This window comes from Myripristis murdjan, chromosome 23 (genome assembly GCF_902150065.1).
Source record: "Myripristis murdjan chromosome 23, fMyrMur1.1, whole genome shotgun sequence".
Lineage (NCBI taxonomy): Eukaryota > Metazoa > Chordata > Actinopteri > Holocentriformes > Holocentridae > Myripristis > Myripristis murdjan.
Genome location: NC_044002.1, coordinates 21,390,192 through 21,409,348, shown reverse-complemented (window position 1 = coordinate 21,409,348; position 19,157 = coordinate 21,390,192). Strand labels below are relative to the sequence as shown.

Sequence of the window (19,157 nt, the reverse complement as noted above, 5' to 3'; positions counted from 1 at the left end):
CACCGCCGCCACCACCTCCCCAACGCTCCCAGCAGCTCCCATCATGCATGTAACGGCTTAATAGCTTCTTCATACAGACTCGCTAACTGGACAGAAACACTGCGCAATCACACTGTACAACCCCCCACATCAACACCTAGCTGCATTTTCTTTTACAATAATTTGCTCCAGAAAGCAAATTCACATCTTGGGATTTCGACCCTTTGTGTGACCTTGACCTTTGACCTAGGTACAGCCAAATTTAATCAGTTCATTGTTCACTTGTTGCCAGCCCCTCCATGAAATGTCATCCAAATCCCTCCACTGGTTCTTTAATTATGTTGCTGACAGACAAAAATTAGTCAAACAAATGGAGGCGGACGCTTAACTTCCTTTTGTGTTGCACTTTGTGTGGACTTGTTGTTTTTGGACTTTTTGTGTTTTCTCTTGTATTTCTCCTGTCCTGTGATACTTCTGTCTGTGTCCTTCATGCTGCCTGCAGTTTGCTAGTCCTGCCTCCCGTGTTTTCCTCATCAGTCAGCTCTTGTGTCTGTTTCCAACCGCCTCCCCTGATTTTCCTCTGCACACCTGTCAGGCATTTATCTTGTTTGTTTTGCCCGTGCGTTGCTCCCTGCCGCACCCTCACTGTGTCACGATCATTCTATAGAAAAAATACCATGCAGTACAAGGTGTGCCAGTGGTTTGACATGGCATACACAAAATGTTCGAAATGGGCTCAGCTACCCACACAGTCCTCCATGCCCTCTTTTTTGCAGCCTATTGCTGTACAAACATTGGGCATTTTTCCAAACACTACAACAGCCTTGTTGCATATAGTACAAATTTGATGTTTGCACCCTATTTTGCCACTTGTTTTTATTTAATTAATATCTTAAATCAGCCCAGTACCACCATACATCACAAATAATATTTTCTTTTTTCCCTGTCCAAAAACAGTTAAATTTATAATAAAATGTATTATTAAGCAAAGAAAAACAAATGATTTGACTTTTGACTATTAGTTCATGGTTTCATGCAGGCGTCACTTTAAGTTTCTGTGTCTTCAGTTGGAAAGTGATGTGGGCAGAAGCTGTTCAGAACCAAACGGAGAGAGGAAAGTTTGTTGCGGACAGGTCTCGTTTTTTTCTGATTTATTCCATTTTTGTGTCAGAATGTTAAGAAGATATGTGGCCCGTAAGAAATGGATCCGTTATTGAGTTCTGTGAGTGTGGGGGAAAGAATCGGTTATAATCTGTGCTCACCCTCACTTCTCCCAGATTCAGGATGGCGACTAGTCTCCTAAAAGGGTGGTTCAGGAAATTACTCCACAGTGATACATCTCTCTTCTAGACGATCTCTGATTTTGTCCAGCATTAGCCTTGTCCCGCGTCTCCGGTGTTTTTTCCTGCCAATTTCTGACCCTGCCCCCTCTCTAAGGACCACATAATGAGGCCTGAAAGAGGCGCACGCCACTTCCCACGCAAAAGCTGGGATCTATGCACACAAACTTGACGGGACAATGTGCACACCTGCGCCAGAAACTCGGACCCATGCATCCAAACATTTTGGAGACGGGGGAAATTGGCTATGCACGTGGTGAGGCGGTCAACTGAAGGCAGATTGTTGAAATCAATCGTGTGAAAATCATGACTGTACCTAGAACGAGCTCTCTCACACATTTAATTTCACTTGATATTACGCATTACTCATTAACCCACTTTATCATAAACATTTGATATTTCATTTGCGCTGACTCGCCATCACATTCCCTACGCCCGGTGCACAGAGGAGACGGTTGGACTGAACGGTAACTAACTGATGAAATTATCATTATTGGTTGTAAATGTGCAAAATGACATCAAATACTATTACAGAACTGCAGAACTGAGCGTCAGTAGTAATATTCACTGCTAGAGGACAACTTGAATGGAAAGTGTGAGAGTTGTCTGGTGCAGTGTTTTCACAAACAGGTGGAGCGGGTGGCCTGGAGCCGACTTGCTTCACCTGCAGCAGTGTTATCAGCCAAACCATTTTATCAGCATAGCCCTGACAGATGAAGCTACCGTGCAGGGAAAAAAAAAAAAAAAAAAATTAGGTCCATTGTGGGTTTTTCATTCATCATAACAAAACTGCTTGCACAGTAAAGCATGGCATGACTAATGACTTTTTGTTTTGTCATATAATAAGTAAATTCTTCTGGAGGGCTTCTTTTGACAGCGAGAGTTGCCTGTTTCTTACATCTGGCTCCCCTGGCAGCCACATGGCTTTCCCCTGAAGATAACTGAAAACAGCACTAGCCCAACCTGTTGTTGGTCATCATTACAGTTTATTATTTTTGTATCATGTTTGACATTTCTAAATCAGATGCCCCCTTTGTTTGGATGGAAACATGGTGGTGGACCCTAACGATTACGCAAAATGACTGCAGCCACAAATTTCACACAGTGATTGGGCAGATTGTCGTCACAGTGAGGGTCACCAGTCTCTTGCTTCCTTCTTACTTGGTTTCACTGACATGTTTGCAGGAATGTGTACAATCCCAACCCAACTGCCATGACAAAACTTAGAAATCACCTTCATCTTTATCAAGATGTGAATGAGGTACGTGTTGCTGCATGAAATCAAATATGTTGTTGAGCCTATCAAGAAAAAATGAAAAGACAAAGACAGCACTAGCCCAACCGGTTGCTGGTTCTCATTACCGTGTTGCTGGCATTGCAGCACGTTGTGTTTGCTAAACAAATCAGCTTCACATTCATCAAGAAATGACAAGTCTCAGGTCAGAGAAGATACATCACAATGTTGTCGCTGCGTGTGACCCAGAGCAAAAGGATCTGCAAAAGTTAATCAGTCTGCTAGAAAAAATGCTAGTCGTTAATAATTCTTGGACGGAGTGTTTGTCTTTGCAAGCAGATTTCCGTGCATGTGGCCGAGAGCCTCCAAGGGCCATAGAAACAGGCTGACTCTCGGTTGTTCACCCTCTCATAAAGGTATGAACAGAGAAAACACAACCACAACCAAGTACCACCTGAGAATTTGCATCCATAACATTTGCATTCATGTCACCTGGAGGAATGACCTCTGCGGCACAACCAGGTTTTCCAGCTATCGTGTCAGCGTTCAAAATGAGACATGGGAGTCTTCACAACAGAGAGAGAAGTACTGTTTCCTGTTAGAAAAATGTGCTCCTTATCTTATACTAAGTAAGAAAGTGTCAGTGCACAATGTTTGAACATAGCGTTCTCATGTATCTTCTTGTTCATGTTCGCTCTCACCACAGAACGCAACCGTAGCATCTTGCACTGCACCCCACTTATCTTACTTCCCTCCCAGGTTAGTCTCCATAGCAACAATGACGTGTATGACTGGGCAACAATCATGCACATAAAGACTCACATGCTCAACTTTTTCTTCAGATAACTGTACTATTGTACTGGCTTGTCTCCTTGCTGCAAGAGAAATAAACCCAACTGCTTTGACTTTGGTGACTCCGTGTTCATTTAAGAACTTTCCCAACATTTCCCCCTTTTTTTTTTTTTTAATAATCTTGGTGATCTACGAGTTATTCCGATGTTAACATTCATTGGAATTTACTCTGGAAATCATCACCTAAATGCAGAAGCTGCCACAAGCACAGATCAAATTTCCCACTTGAATGAAGAGGTTAAACAGAAAGCTGTACACAACTCTGATCTCAAGTTTGAACAAGTTGGAATGTTGACTGACTATTAATTGTGGGAAACAGGGTGTTGCATTTTCTCGGAAATTGATCATGAAAGTACCTTGCACAGCTGAGCAGTGAATCTTGAAAATGTTTGCACACCATGTGGCCGCATCTACTGTCTGTTTATCTCAGACAACCAGCATGTAACCTTTAGCTGGAATGACGAAACATCTAATGAACTTAGAGCTCAGTCGTCTGTGCAGATGTCAGAGATACATTGTTTAATGTTTCTGAATGGATGACCCGCCACACCTGTTCCTTTGTGATATTAATCCAGCGTTAGGCAAGATTCTTATGCAATAATCAACCCATTTACCCAGCCTAAATTACTCAGTGAGCCTGAAGGAAGTGTCTCATTGAGACCTCATAGATTGGTCTTTTTTGCTCAAATGAAATTCCAGTGTCAGGTTTGGTGAACTTTCCAGACTGGAAGATTACAAATTGAAACTCATATCATCCAGTGATGTGACCTCTTGCCAAGTTTCTTGAAGGCAGAATGAGTAGGGTTTTCCCAAGAGAAAAACAATGTGTAGACCATCGGAGAAAATGAATGAATGAATAAAACGTATCACCCTCATCTCCACAAAGATATGAATGACGTACATGATGCTAGATAAAGTCCTATCTTTTGTTGAGCCTGTCATAGGCGGAAATTAAGAGTGAAATACACTGAACTGTCTGAACTACAGTGAATGAGAGCTCTGGCCTGAATCGGCTGGACTTGCCAACGTTGGAACTTTTTGTCTCTTATCCTTTTTTTGTATCTTTTTAATCCCTGATTTCTATAAATTAGTTACAATTATCTGCCATTTAGAGCAACCAACCTCCAAAGCTGAAATATGGTGTGAAGAAAGTTTAAAGTCTCTGAAAGTTCATTTTCATATCGTAGTGGAATGAATGGAAACCAACGGCTGGAGGAAAGAGAGGAAAAATGATATTGGACATCTAAAATATGGCGTGAAGTTTATACTTTTTGGAGATATATTACACCAAACATGCAGACTCACTGTTCTGGTGGTTTAATTATGATGTCTGTACTGTCTGTATTCTGCTCACCTCTACATAAGAGTGCTCTCTGTCAGGCCTCTTAGTGGGGAAGGACAGATCGAGGAAGTCCACTAAGTAGTCATGGCCATTGTTGAGCGGCGTGAAGTTGTCATCCGTCTCAATCACCTTGGACACACATGGGAACATTCACATTTCATCAAACACACACCCACTTGGAACAAGTTGGCAAAAGTAGAATGCATTAAAAGGTTTACTGTTAAGATTAGTTTTCAATTCACAACAAGCAACAATACCCAAGAAAGCACACTGGAGATTTTGGAAGAAAGCAGCCGAGGTGGGCAACTGAAAGCTGAAATCAAAGGAAAGGAAGGAGGACATGAGGAAACGGAGCAGAAGATAACTTATAAAAATCTCACTCTGCATCCATACTGTGAGCAACGCGATCCACAAGCCGCTAGAGGTCCAATGCATTTCCTATAAAGATGGGCAACCAGGAATACTTGGGCGCTGTGTGGACTGTCTGTACTCTTTGCGGTTGTCATCTGACCCCAAGCCAATTAGCCAATCCCATTTCCATGCATTTTCTCTACTGGTGGTATGTGTTTTCATAGACAGTAATTACATGGGGCAAGTAGGAAATGGACAAGAAGTCGAGTACAGCCATTCAAAGCTTCCCAGTTCTCCACAACTTCTACTTGAAAAATGACAGGAGTAAACATCTTGGAAACTATGTTTGGAGAAGAGGTTATATCAAATGTAAGCACTAAAGCCATTTCACTGACTTTTGTATGTTTACTTTCCATTTAAGTGACATTCCAATGTTTTGGGTAAATACTGATTTACCCAGTCTGAGACAAGATGTTCAATACCATTTTCACCTCCGTACGTCTAGTGGTTCAGTTCCTATGGGTAGCATTTTCTGTTAGCTTAGCATAAAGAATTAAAGTCTATGGGAGTCGTTAGCCTAGCTCCATCAAAGTGACCAAAATATACCTTACAGCAACTCCAAAGCTGTCTTATTTGATTTTTTTTTTTTTTTAAATTCCAAGACATGTTTTCAAATCAACATGAGACACTGTGTAAATAAGACAGCTTCGGAGTTGTTTTTACACTTTGATAGAGCCAGGCTAACGACTCCCATAGACTTCAAGTCTTTATGCTAAGGTAACACAAAATGCTATCCATAGGAACCAAACTGAAAATGGTATCAAACATCTTGTCTCAGTCTGGGTGAGTCGGAGAAAGGGTATTTTGCCGAAAACGTTGGAGTGTTCCTTTAAGGCTCACTGTATAATGTGTACTTACAATGTAGCTACATTGTGAACATGATATGATGATATATAAGGTAATACACAGCAGCACAGCATTGAAAAATAACAGGATTCGCTTGAGCCTCTGGCCCCGCCCACCATCAGTCAGAATACAGCGGCTCCTCAGTCGAGTTGCCAGCAGTTTGAATGCATGGTGAATTTATTTCTCCCACATCAAAGCACACCTTATAATATCCTAAGAAGAGAGACAGATAGGTAGTCACCACACAGGTATTTTGGTAGGCAAGGTTAATTGGAATCAAGAGAAAGCCAAAGGCACTGGCCAGTGTGTATAGCAAAGTAAGTTATTAACAGAAGAATTCATGCAAATTAGTAGAATTTCATGTGTAAAAATTCATAAAGACATATGTAGTTTGGGGAAACAAATACGAGCAACAAAATCTGTAGCACTGAAGATTTTTAATTGATTATTTAATTGATCATTTATTTTAGGCCAAAGAGTTGCTTTTTTCCATCCATGGTTGTTTTATCAGATTTAAAATATATATATATACTTTTTGCAGGTAGTTTCTCCAAACTGCATACTCTTATATGCAGCGTTGGGGTAATGCGTTACTGTAATCACATTAAATTCGCCTGTAACACGGTCATTTGGCGCGCCACTGTTCCTAAATTCAGTTATCATACAGTTTGCACGTGAGAGGGGACAAAATGGCAGACCAGTCTACAACTTATGGGCGGTGGAGATATGAACATTATTTTAAATTTATTGTGCGAAAGGAGAAGAATTGACAAACTGTGGCTGGGCCAGAAACAACTCTTCACTACAGTGAGCACAACATCAAACAGGCTGTTTTTTTTTGTTATTATGTTATTATAGAGCAAAAAGAAATATCGTGTTTATGTCCTTCATATTAAGGCTTTAATGTTATATTGTTAACTGGCAATAACGTGACACATAATGTAACGAGTAGTATAACAAATTACTTTCCACAGCGAGCAACTAAGCAAAGTAATGCATTACTTTTTAAAAATGGAATATGCAATACATTACTTTTTTTGAGTAACGACCCCAACACTGCTTATATGTATGAGGTTTCCAATAATAACAGCACTGACTGACAGGTGAGACTGTATTTTTAGGCAACTGCATCCAGGCGATTTTTTTTGCAACACAGGCCACAAGTTTCCAGTAGATGTTACCAAACAGTGGAAGGGATCTTGATTACCCATCAAGATATTTACCCGCACAACAAGGTTGTAGTTTTTAAAGCCTGCCCAGGTGTAATAAAACTGGATCCAGCCATGACGCTTAAATATCTCACAGCTGACGGCACTGTTCAGTTCATCCACATACAAGTCGAAATCCCAGTTGTCCTTGTAGATTTGTGCACTTGCTGGGGGATTGGTGATGGCCTCACTATTGTTGGCATGGTAGCAGAGGAGATGTTGACATTAAAAAAATAGACAACTTTAAACTTTTTAGGCTTTCAACACACAATTCAACGAGTAGCTCTGTTTTTAAATGTGTTGTCATTACACTGACTTTATGGTGGCACTGTAGTTCGACACATGTAGAGTGTAAAGAGGCTTTAACCGTGTTACTGAGAGACCAGCTGTGGCGACTAGGGCTGCACGATATTGTCAAAAAATGGCATTGCGATGTCTTTTTTTTTCTGCGATATGAAAAAATACAGGAAAATTCCCTAGGTGCATGCATCATTTTCATCATTTGGCTACTTCAAAACAAAACCTGCATCTCATTCCTGCCACAGAAATCTGCTTGTACACCTCCACTTCTGTTTCACTTATGCAACTGGAAAACCACATATTTCTTAATAAACCTGAACAACGGACGTGCAGTCTGTGACTAAGTTGTGTTATTTAAATGCAATCTTTCATTTCTAACATGCAGTTCAAAAGTCAACTGGTGCGAATGACTCAGACTACTTGGAAAACAATGGGTGGTATGACACACCCCTGCAGACTTGTTTTGATCAGGCCACTCTGAAGCAGGCTAATAAGATTATCAATGGCCCATCACCGGTTCAGATTTCCTCGTTTCCTCGACTGATCTCATTTATCCCTGTGTCTATTAAGCTCTTAAATAGTGGCAAACAAGCTTGGAGGCACTCTCTGCACATTTGCACTGGTACTGAGCACCTGATTTTAATTTATTTACCTTTTTTAGAATTTTTTTTCAATGATTTATTACTACTGACTGTCATTGCTTTATGTTGGACGTTGAATGTATGATGCTGAATGCTGTCTTTTTAATGGCTGTGGCATGGGTGAGGAGCCCATGACAAATTTCTCACCTTGTTGGACAATAAAGTTAATCTTGAATCTTGAGTCTTGAATCTGGACGATGTTCAAATGTATGTTTAATCTTTACTGTTGTGCATGCTGAACACCGGTAGGCTTCCCAGTGTGGCTGAGGATGTTAAACTCAAGCAACAAACAAATTCATCTACACACCAGCAAAATGCAAGCACATACACTACTCACAAAAAGTTAGGGATATTTGGCTTTTGGGTGAAATTTATGGAAAATGTAAAATGTTCACGCTACAGTGATATTATATCATAATAGTAGGGCATTTAAGTAGAAGCATACACTGGTGATTTCCTCATCTCAAACAATTTCTTGAAACAAAAGCCAACAACAGTGGTGGACATACCACAACAAAAAATGTCAGTGTCAATAACTTGTCATGTGCCCTTGAGCATCAATTACAGCTTGACAGCGACGTCTCATGCTGTTCACAAGTCGACTTATTGTCTGCTGAGGCATGGCATCCCACTCTTCTTGAAGGGCGGCCCTCAGGACATTGAGGTTCTGGGGTACAGAGCTCCGAGCCTCTACACGGCGACTCAGCTGATCCCATAGGTTTTCTATGGGATTCAGGTCTGAGAAAGTGCAGGCCACTCCATCTGAGGTACCCCAGTCTCCAGCAGCCGTTCCCTAATGATACGACCTCGATGAGCTGGAGCATCAAACACCTGATGTGAATTTTGCCGTTAAACTCCTTGTTAGAGAACAGCAACTTGTGCAAAAAGTACTGAAACATTGAACAGTTGGACATGTGCATTCAAAAGTTTACAGAAGGTCACATTAAGTTCACCTGTAAAGGTTAGAATGCATTTTAGGTTCATCCTGAAATTTCACCCAAAAGCCGAATATCCCTAACTTTTTGTGAGTAGTGTATAAATCTGGGTATAGCAAGTTTTGCGTGTGTTAAGCTTTTCTTACATTAACACGCTCCAAAGCCGCCTGGTGTCACAGAACGCCTGCCTCTTGCAGCCCAGAGGACATTATCAGTGACAGTAGCCATGTCTTGTGCAAATCTTCATTTTCAGCTTGTGGGTGGTGACTAGTGGGGCTCTGGTTGTTGGATAAACTGATCACTGTGCATGCAGAGCCAAGCAATAAACTCTGTGCATCCGTAAACCCTTAAATCAGACTAAATTATGGTCTGTCAGACGACGGAAAATGAACCTTGCGAGCTTTACTTTTGTATCAAACAGCAAAAAAAAGTGGTAGCGTGACGTGTTTGAGTTTATTTGCCTCGCTTGATCATCACATCACAGAGCCGATGCTGAAACGACATATTGTGCAGCCCTAGTGGAGACAGAGACGATTTATCTCCCTACGTCAGACACGGACATGAGATGAGGCACACACACACACACGAGGTGACGTCACCTGTCGACTGGGCTTCTCAGAGCGAGGCAGAGGTCCAGCACAGCGCCTGGCTTTGGTGTCCATGTTACGATGCCTGGCGCCGTCTTATTGATGAGAGCATTGAGTTCCTCTGGATTGTTTTTGGTATTTGTGTCCTTAATGTACCTGTACACACACACACACACACACACACACACACACACACACACACACACACACACACACACAGTAAGCATACACAAATGTATATGATAATAACACATATGGGACTAGAGCGGATAGAGAGAGGATAGTTCAGGAAGCTCTCTTAAAACGATGTTTATATCCATCAAATGGCCTTTCCAGTATTGGAAAATGGCTAAAAAGACACTCAAACATGACACCAGGGGAAAATAAAGGCTATCCACTTCCCTGTTCTTAGTTAATTATCAACCACTCTGAATTTTACACGTACTGCAGGTCATTTGTACCTGTCTGATGGATGAGCCTCCACAAAGTAGCCGGCAAACGGGCAGTAGATCCTTGGCTGCAGGGATTTCACCAGCGTGGCCTTGTAGTTCAGCAGCTTCCTCCTTTCAGTCTTGATGAACTCTGCTTTCCACGCCTCTGGGGAGAGACAAGTATATCCATGGTTTAGGGCCGTCTTTGTTTACAGTGTCATCCTTTACGTGCAGGTTTACTGTTCAGTCTCTGTGTTTGCCTCAGCCAGCAAACACATCATCGAAGGTGATTTTGATTTGCAGAATGCATAGACGTTAGAGTGGGTTTCCCCAAACCTATAGAGTTTTAATAAACAGGAATTTCAGTCATTGAATATTTCTTTCCCTTCTGAGCTGAATCTCACCAGTGTATTTCCCTCCATGGAACGTCATTGGGAACCCAGACGCTCCCCCAGCAAAGTCGCTCATCATCAGGTCCACGTTCTGCGGCAGCTTGCCCCCGTTCGGCCGGGTGCAGTCCACCGTGTTCAGAATCATGTGACCTGCAGTGGAAACAAGGCTTCGACTTAACAGGATAGCCATCGGTGGGAAGTTTAACATTGCTGTCAAATTAACCTTAAAAAACCTAAAAATCTTTGATTGTCTTCACCAGTGACAGCCTCAATCAAAATGAGTCTCTCCTGTGCAACAGATGGACACACACCCTCTCCAGTGACTCCACATGCATTAAATGTCACCACAGCTCTGGGCAAGATATGCCTCCATCTTTAAATTTAGGGTTACCGTTGGTTGAGGGCTTTTATCTGTTTTAGAAAATGGGGAACAGGTCAACAAAATTCCTGTTCAATCAGTGCTCATTCGAATAATACTAATAATCATATTTATTTCTGCAATACTTTTCAAAATCCATATACAATGTGCTTCACCAAAAAGCATCACGGACACCTCCTCATGCTTGTTGTGATGATAAATTTGACCAAACTGACAAAAGCTAAAGACATTTTCTGTATATTTTTATTTTATTTTAGTTCACTTTGTAAGCACTTGATATCGTTTCCATTAGTTTTCATTTTTTTCTTAAGTCTACTTTCTGTTCTTATTTCAGTTCACTAGAATTTTTTTTTTTTTCACACCGAGTTTTAATTTTTACGTTCTGTCAAGCAGCGCAAGCTTCCCAGATGAGTGATTCATGATTCACATTTCAGAGTAGAGCAGCTGCTTTATTGTAAAATGTTTCCATGATGTCACTGCAGCAAATATTGTGGGACAGTTCAGCAGTAAAACAGTAAAAAAAAAAGCAGTAAAGCAGTAAAAAAAAAAAAAAAACTGTAGTTATTACCTTGACAGGACAGAGGACACTCTCCAGGGGAAACTAAATTAAACTGAAAGCCTGTGAAGTATTTTGTTTGATACAGCTGTGATGGAGCTCAGGATTTATCAGGAGGATGGCTGCATTACTCCAAACGTTAAATAGATGGAGTTCATATGAGAAAACAGCGTTCGGGCAGGGCTTTTCATTGTAGAGATCAGAAAGTAAATCAGAATGTAAATTTTTTATGTCTGGTGTGCCCGATTTGGGGATGATCCGTGGTTTTGGACACAGGATGAGGTTGTTTTGGTGTAGGATGCACCCGCAACCTGGTGTTCTTGGTTACGCTTGCCTCCCTTCCTCTCTTACAAAAAGTCAAGCCAGAGCTTTCTGTTGATTCTACATGAGTTGCTTGTTGAGAAAACACATAGCTCGCTGTAAATGCCAATGGCACTAGCAAAAACCGGAAGTGGACCCCTCTTTACCACCTCCTCTAAACAGTCGGCAAGTAAAATACGCATCCCATCACAAGTAACCCATCCCATCACAACTTATTTATATTAACCTGCTGCACATGTGAGATTCATAGTGATTGGTCAGGGTGCGGTCGTGGAGAGGGCCTTTGTCAATCACAGTAACTGAGTATGTAATCATTTCAAACATAGCTGTAATTTGATTTACAATGTATGGTTATCATTTGCATTATGTTGATACTGCAGTACAATTACATCGCATAACGTTCTCCACAACCTCAACCACAAGACGTGGCGTAAGCTCTGGTTCCGACACACCATCAGAGAAGCATTCACCTTTGTATTCGATGATGATGCAGGTGTCCATTTCAGGATGCACGCCATCCATCAGGATCATGAATCTCAGATGCTCATCCACCTGAGGGAGCAATGTAAACAGCCCGTCATGGTCAGCCCTGTTTTCTCACGGGCTCTTTCATAATTCTCTTTATTCCTTTTAAGGCACTGATGTTCAAAGCAGCCCCAGTGTAAGCCAATAAGCTCACCTGACTTTTCCAATCAGAATCTGCCTCTTAGTCCAGCAGCTATGCGCAATATTTTGATGGAATCGTGCACTTCACAATACAAGCATGAAATCTGGCACACTGTTAGAGCATGCCCTAAGGATCATTTTTGGCTATAGGGCCATCGCAGATTTGTCCAGTGGTAACCGTGGCAACCATTTTTCAAAATGGTGATTGACTATGACTGAACATTTGCTCTCACTTTAAGGAAAAAAAATCGGGATATATATCTTAAATCGATATTCAGCCAAAATATATTAGGATATGACTTTTGGTCCATATCGCCCAGCCCTACTGTCGGTCGCAATGCAGTGTTAACATTAATAACATTAGGGTCGTTTTCACAGGCTTGAACAAAAAATGGATTAAACTTAATCTTGCTTAGGTACCTTTTCTCTCGCCCTTTTCTCTCCCTCTGCTTTTTACCGCCTCCACTCTTGAGCGCGCAGCAGTAGCACAAAGCAGGTGGGTGATAACTCCGGTGCGTTTTCAAAATAAAATTAATTGCGGCGTAGTGTAACATGTCGTGATATTTAATTTATCATTTAAACTCTGATCATAGTAAGTATATGTGCGCAAATATATGCTATGTGTGTATGTAGGGTCGTTTTCACAGGTCATTCATACAATATACTTTAAATTGTGTTAACACCCGGAAAAAGAAAAAAAAACCCATCATTCCCAAGCCGTGGCGGCTTTTATTTAGCCGTGGCGGTGCGCCACGATCAATTACATGTAGCGGAAACCCTGCACCCACTGTACAGTGTTTAAATCTAACAGTGATTCTAATAATGAACGCACCATCACAGCCTTGACATGTCTGCATGCAAATTATGGGACTATGGCATTATGGGATCTTAGTCTTTAGGCAGCATTCACATGACAATTTGCATCAACATTCACGTCAACAAACTGACCAAATCCCATGTATTTCAATGAGGCCTATACAGTGACGGTCCACATGGATTGATGGAGCACGGCGCTGAAAATATCGCATCCCAGTCCTTCAAAAAAAGTTGAAAAAAGTTGACCCCTTTACAGCGTGCAGATAAACATCATCCACTGATGGACTTTGTCAGCCAATCAAATTTGTACATACTGCTTTAAAAGGATTTCCTGCAAACATCTGCACAAAACAGCTGACTTGACTGCACACTTCTCTATGAATATGACGAATGCTGTATGTCCCTCATCAGCGCTGCCTTGCATCAAAAAGTTTCCTCAAAATATTTGGCTTGCTGGAGACGGTAGCTATACATACCACTTAAACGGTTCACAATTCAAAAAGTAGTAGATACCCACCACTGTATCAGGATTTACTCACTGGCCTACTGTTGCACTGAGCAGTCACAAAATGTGTGCAGTCAAAGCTTACGTTTTGCCAGACACCAAAGGGAACCACGTTGATGTTAGTCAGCTTGACCTGGCTTTGCTCCAAGTACCTGTGTCAGGGATAGAAAAAGAGTGATCACTGATCTTGTCATTCATTAAACTTTATGGCGCCACAAGCACACTCATAAGTAGGGGTTTCTCCTAGCAAAAACACCCAAGAGCGTGATCTTTGTATAGAGGTATGTAATGAGGTATGTAATGTACACTATATTACCAAAAGTATTCGCTCACCCATTCAAATGATCAGAATCAGGTGTCCTAATCACTTGGCCTGGCCACAGGTGTATAAAATCAAGCACTCAGGCATGCAGACTGTGAAACAAGACATTTGTGAAAGAATGGGCCGCTCTCAGGAGCTCAGTGAATTCCAGCGTGGAACTGTCATAGGATGCCACCTGTGCAACAAATCCAGTCGTGAAATTTCCTCGCTCCTAAATATTCCACAGTCAACTGTCAGCTCTATTATAACAAAATGGAAGCGTTTGGGAACAACAGCAACTCAGCCACGAAGTGGTAGGCCACGTAAAGTGACGGAGAGGGGTCAGCGGATGCTGAAGCGCATAGTGCAAAGAGGTCGCCGACTTTCTGCACAGTCAATTGCTACAGAGCTACAAACTTCATGTGACCTTCAGATTAGCCCAAGTACAGTACGCACAGAGAGCTTCATGGAATGGGTTTCCATGGCCGAGCAGCTGCAGCCAAGCCACACATCACCAAGTGCAATGCAAAGCGTCGGATGCAATGGTGTAAAGCACGCCGCCACTGGCCTCTAGAGCAGTGGAGACGCGTTCTCTGGAGTGATGAATCACGCTTTTCCATCTGGCAATCTGATGGACGAGTCTGGGTTTGGAGGTTGCCAGGAGAACGGTACATTTCAGACCGCATTGTGCCGACTGTGAAATTTGGTGGAGGAGGAATTATGGTGTGGGGTTGTTTTTCAGGAGCTGGGCTTGGCCCCTTAGTTCCAGTGAAAGGAACTTTGAATGCTTCAGGATACCAAAACATTTTGGACAATTCCATGCTCCCAACCTTGTGGGAACAGTTTGGAGCGGGCCCCTTCCTCTTCCAACATGACTGTGCACCAGTGCACAAAGCAAGGTCCATAAAGACATGGATCAGAGTCTGGTGTGGATGAACTTGACTGGCCTGCACAGAGTCCTGACCTGAACCCGATAGAACACCTTTGGGATGAATTAGAGCGGAGACTGAGAGCCAGGCCTTCTCGACCAACATCAGTGTGTGACCTCACCAATGCGCTTTTGGAAGAATGGTCAAAAATTCCTATAAACACTCTCCTCAACCTTGTGGACAGTCTTCCCAGAAGAGTTGAAGCTGTAATAGCTGCAAAAGGTGGACCGACATCATATTGAACTCTATGGGTTAGGAATGGGATGGCACTTCAGTTCATAGTATGAGTAAAGGCAGGTGAGCGAATACTTTTGGTAATATAGTGTATGTAGCTATATGAATAGCACCTGGAACAAATCCTGCTGTACAGGTGTCATACTATACAGAGAAAAGCGAGTTGTATCATACCCCCAGTTAAACAAGGTGCACAACTCCTATCTTGTGTAAGGTACAGTTGGCAATTAGGTCTTCAGGATGACACACACAGATTCATAATTATTTAAATACAACTGGATCATTTGACCTCAAGAATAAACATAAAACATATATTTACTAGGGATACACCCGAATCTGAATCCATATTCACTAAATAATGAATAATGGCTTTCTGCCAAATAAATTACCCTTCTAAACATTTTTCTTTAAGTTCAGCTTTAAATAAAACATGCAGTTTATTCACAGTCTGAGTTTACTTGCAAAGGGTAACACTACGTTGGCTGTCTTTGACATTCAGCCTTTTAACTTGAAGTCACATAAACTGCATCTCAGTGATCATGGCGGCTGGAGAGAGACCAAAGGAATAGACAATAACAGTCACAAAAATTGTGAATGATTTTCTATTTCTTTTGATTTGCAGAGTACACAGTCGTTAGAGTGGGTGTCTTAAACCTATAAAGTTTTACTAAGCAGGAATTTCAGTCATTTTATATTTATTTGTGGCTAAAATCCAAAGATTAAAAAAAAAAAAAAAAAAAAAAAATTCTGGTTTAACACACACCCACTTTCTTTTCTAAATACGAATCTGAATTATTTTGCCCCAAAACAAATACAAATACAAACAGTGGTGCCTGGGCTCGGATTTGAGTCCAGGCCACTGTGCTAAGGGCCTCGATAAGTGGTACGCTCTCTACTAAGTGAGCCACCAGGGCGTCTCATTAAAACAATATTTTAAAGATATCTTCATCAAGGGGTACATGTGGATGAATGAATGAATGAATGAAGGCTTTATGTTCAACACGTGAAAAAACACAATGCAAAAACAATACAGAATAGTCGAAACAACAAAACTAATGGCGTCACATGTCCAAAAAGGAGTAGAAAGAAGCATATGCTTATTTAAATCCTACCCCTTCTCCACTACTCACTAACTACTGTATCAGTTGACTTCCATACATTTTATCCAAATTACAATTTTTAAACCATATACCCATATATCCATAAACAAACGTGTTCATATGATCATTTGTGCATTTTTACCCATAGTAAAAATAAATAACAATAATAATAATAATAATAATAATAATAATAATAACACTATGTATCACAGTCCCTAAATACAACTGCATAATTGCCTCACTGGTCATCATATTTACTTCTATACCATACAAACAATAGTTTAAATTGACCTTATTCTCAAATTTTCCACCAGGTAGAGCACATAGCCTACCACATGCAATTAAGACTAATCCTTATACAACAGCACAGGTTCAACTGCAGGGTTTGCGGCACGCTCTGCCCCGTCTTTCCTGTCTCTCTCTACTGTCGCTATCAAATAAAGCAGAAACGCCCTTCAAAAAAAATCGTCTGTCAAAATTTCATCTGAAGATTCCATGACTCTCTCAAAGCGTTTTTTTCCTCCCTCTGTTTGTCTTTGCGTGTTAAAATTTAATGAACATAACCTGAAAGTAGCAGCATTTAATTTACCGGTACAAAAGGGAAGCAAATCATAGAGAGCTCAAAAGTTGCACACTGAAGTCTCAAGTTATAGACTCTGCTTTGACATGTCACGAGTTTGAAAATATATAAATGAAATATATAAATGTACATGTAAGTTAATAGACAGGGCATTTTTCTATTGCATAGTATCTGCTCTACTCGTATTTTTGGTACCTGTAATTTTACTTGGTTTCATTTTCTATTGCTGAATGAACCGTTCCTGCCTGTCCTATGTGGCGGTGTTGGCTAGTTTTTCCTCCCCACACACAAGTGTTTTATTAAAAAAAAAAAAAAAAAAATCAAAAAGGCCAACTTAAAATGTCTGCTTCACATTAACAATATTAGTCTGACTAAGAGATTCACTGAAAAAAAAAAAACTGTTTTTACATGGATAGATTATCAACTATGACACAAGTTTTGTGACCACTGGAGCTTCGCTGTTCAGTCTCTCTCTCTGACCAATCAATGGTCTGCAGTGTTTTGTGTCACATTTTAGTTTCTGTTCAGCTTCAGCAGAGGTGGTTCCAAAAATAGTAACCGGTACCAGATACAATCCCAAATTTTTGCCTGATGCCTGGAAAACCAAAAAAGCAGATAGAGCTGATAAAATGTAATGGAAAAGTGCCCATTACGGGGCAAGTTCTCACCAAAAAACTGGTCTCGATGTGTCACCAACATAAATAGGGATGTCTGGCCTCCTCTCTGACAAGACCTTCAGTGTTGGGTAACTGGAAACAGATACAGTAAAGGTTAGATGCCAAAATGGCATTATAAATTCTTTTAAAAATATCTGTTGTCTAAATGAAAACCAAAAAACTCTCCATATAAACTGAACATCTAACTGAATATAGTCCTAAATTTAATTAACATGTTCCAACCACTGAGTTAATTTGTGGCTATAACTTGTTCCCTCAATTTAATTAATGTGTTCCCACAATTTAGTTCATTAGTGGCCACCAGATATGACTTCTTCTCTCACTTTAAAGGATGCATTCCCATGTTCCCACATCCGTGTCCGGACTTCCTCGGGAACAAACGCTGTCTATTGAAGTCGTAATTGGCTCCCGGGAGAAAGGAAGCGTGCTGCACACTTATCTCATGGCCACGAATTAACTAAAATGTAGGAACAAGCTAATTAAATAAAGGGAACAAGTTATCTCATGGCTATGAATTAGCAAATCGTAGCTTCAAATTATTTTTTTCTCTTCTCATTGCACTTCCCAGGCTTTGTAGAAAAATCTTCTTTTTTGTTTTGTTTTGTTTGTTTTGTTTTTGGGATGTGACATTGACTTTTTTGCCTGTTGGAGGCGCTGTGGTCAGTTTTGTCACATGGGTATAGGTTCATTTTAAAATACTGGTACATCATTGCCCAAAGGTTTATCAGATTTGACCCAGCGGTGTTTGAGTCATTGAGCGTGAGGCGCACTACACTGTTTGTGTGTGTTCGTGTCAATCATGGGATACAGTAATAGGTTGGGCCATTATTATGGCATTTTAGGATTCCCATTGTGTGTATTCACACAATAGTTGGTCTAAGTCTGGTGAAGAAAATACAGTTGCTCGTTTTATCTGTGAATAAATACCATCCACATTTTGTTTAATCCAATCACAAACTGCGTTGTTTTCAGTTACAATTACAATTCACATTTGGTATTTGACACTTTCATCCAAAGCAACGTGCATATGAGATTTTTATACACAAAGCTCTGGCTCTGGCCTAAATGACACAAGGCAGTGTGACGATGGAACGTGCAGAATGCGTTAAGTTCATAAATGAAAGAAGAAAGCATAGAGGCAGGACCCTGCGGATGGAATGGAGTTTGGTAGCTCGTTCGACCACAGAGGAACAAGCTTGTCTTGTTCTAGACGGGGGTATACGTGGCTTTTGAAATGTCCTGTTTTTCAAATCATTAACAGTATTAGGACAACCCTGAGGCATTATGTGTTTGAACTCCAGTCCCCGCTGACACGGTGTACCTGAGGTGGTCTGAGTGCATATGGCTGATGTAGATGAAATCCGCTCCACATAGTCGGTCCAGGGAATCTGCTGGAGGCTCATGGAGGAGCCACCAGCCTCTGGCAAAGGCAGGACCCTTCAGCCACGGGTCTGTCATGAACCGCCACTGCCCGAGCTGCAGCTCCATGCAGGCATGGGTGAGGTATGTCACCTGAGAAGCAAGAGTTACAGGGTATCACCTGGCTGACAGCCACCTGACAGGGCTATTGTTTTTTATATGATCTACAGGTGTGG

General features: G+C 41.2%; 1 protein-coding gene across 1 annotated transcript in view; it reads right to left on the bottom strand.

Annotated features, from left to right (window-relative positions):
* The window catches only part of cmah (cytidine monophospho-N-acetylneuraminic acid hydroxylase), a 28,615-nt gene that overhangs the window by 2,167 nt on the left and 7,291 nt on the right, over positions 1 to 19,157 (bottom strand). The window contains exons 5-13 of the mRNA XM_030046030.1: positions 18,884 to 19,074; positions 17,554 to 17,634; positions 13,827 to 13,893; positions 12,225 to 12,306; positions 10,511 to 10,648; positions 10,137 to 10,272; positions 9,688 to 9,831; positions 7,228 to 7,402; positions 4,760 to 4,876 (exon numbers count right to left, since the gene is read on the bottom strand). Of these exons, the coding sequence (XP_029901890.1) occupies positions 4,760 to 4,876; positions 7,228 to 7,402; positions 9,688 to 9,831; positions 10,137 to 10,272; positions 10,511 to 10,648; positions 12,225 to 12,306; positions 13,827 to 13,893; positions 17,554 to 17,634; positions 18,884 to 19,074 (1,131 nt within the window). The remainder of the gene's footprint in view (positions 1 to 4,759; positions 4,877 to 7,227; positions 7,403 to 9,687; positions 9,832 to 10,136; positions 10,273 to 10,510; positions 10,649 to 12,224; positions 12,307 to 13,826; positions 13,894 to 17,553; positions 17,635 to 18,883; positions 19,075 to 19,157) is intronic.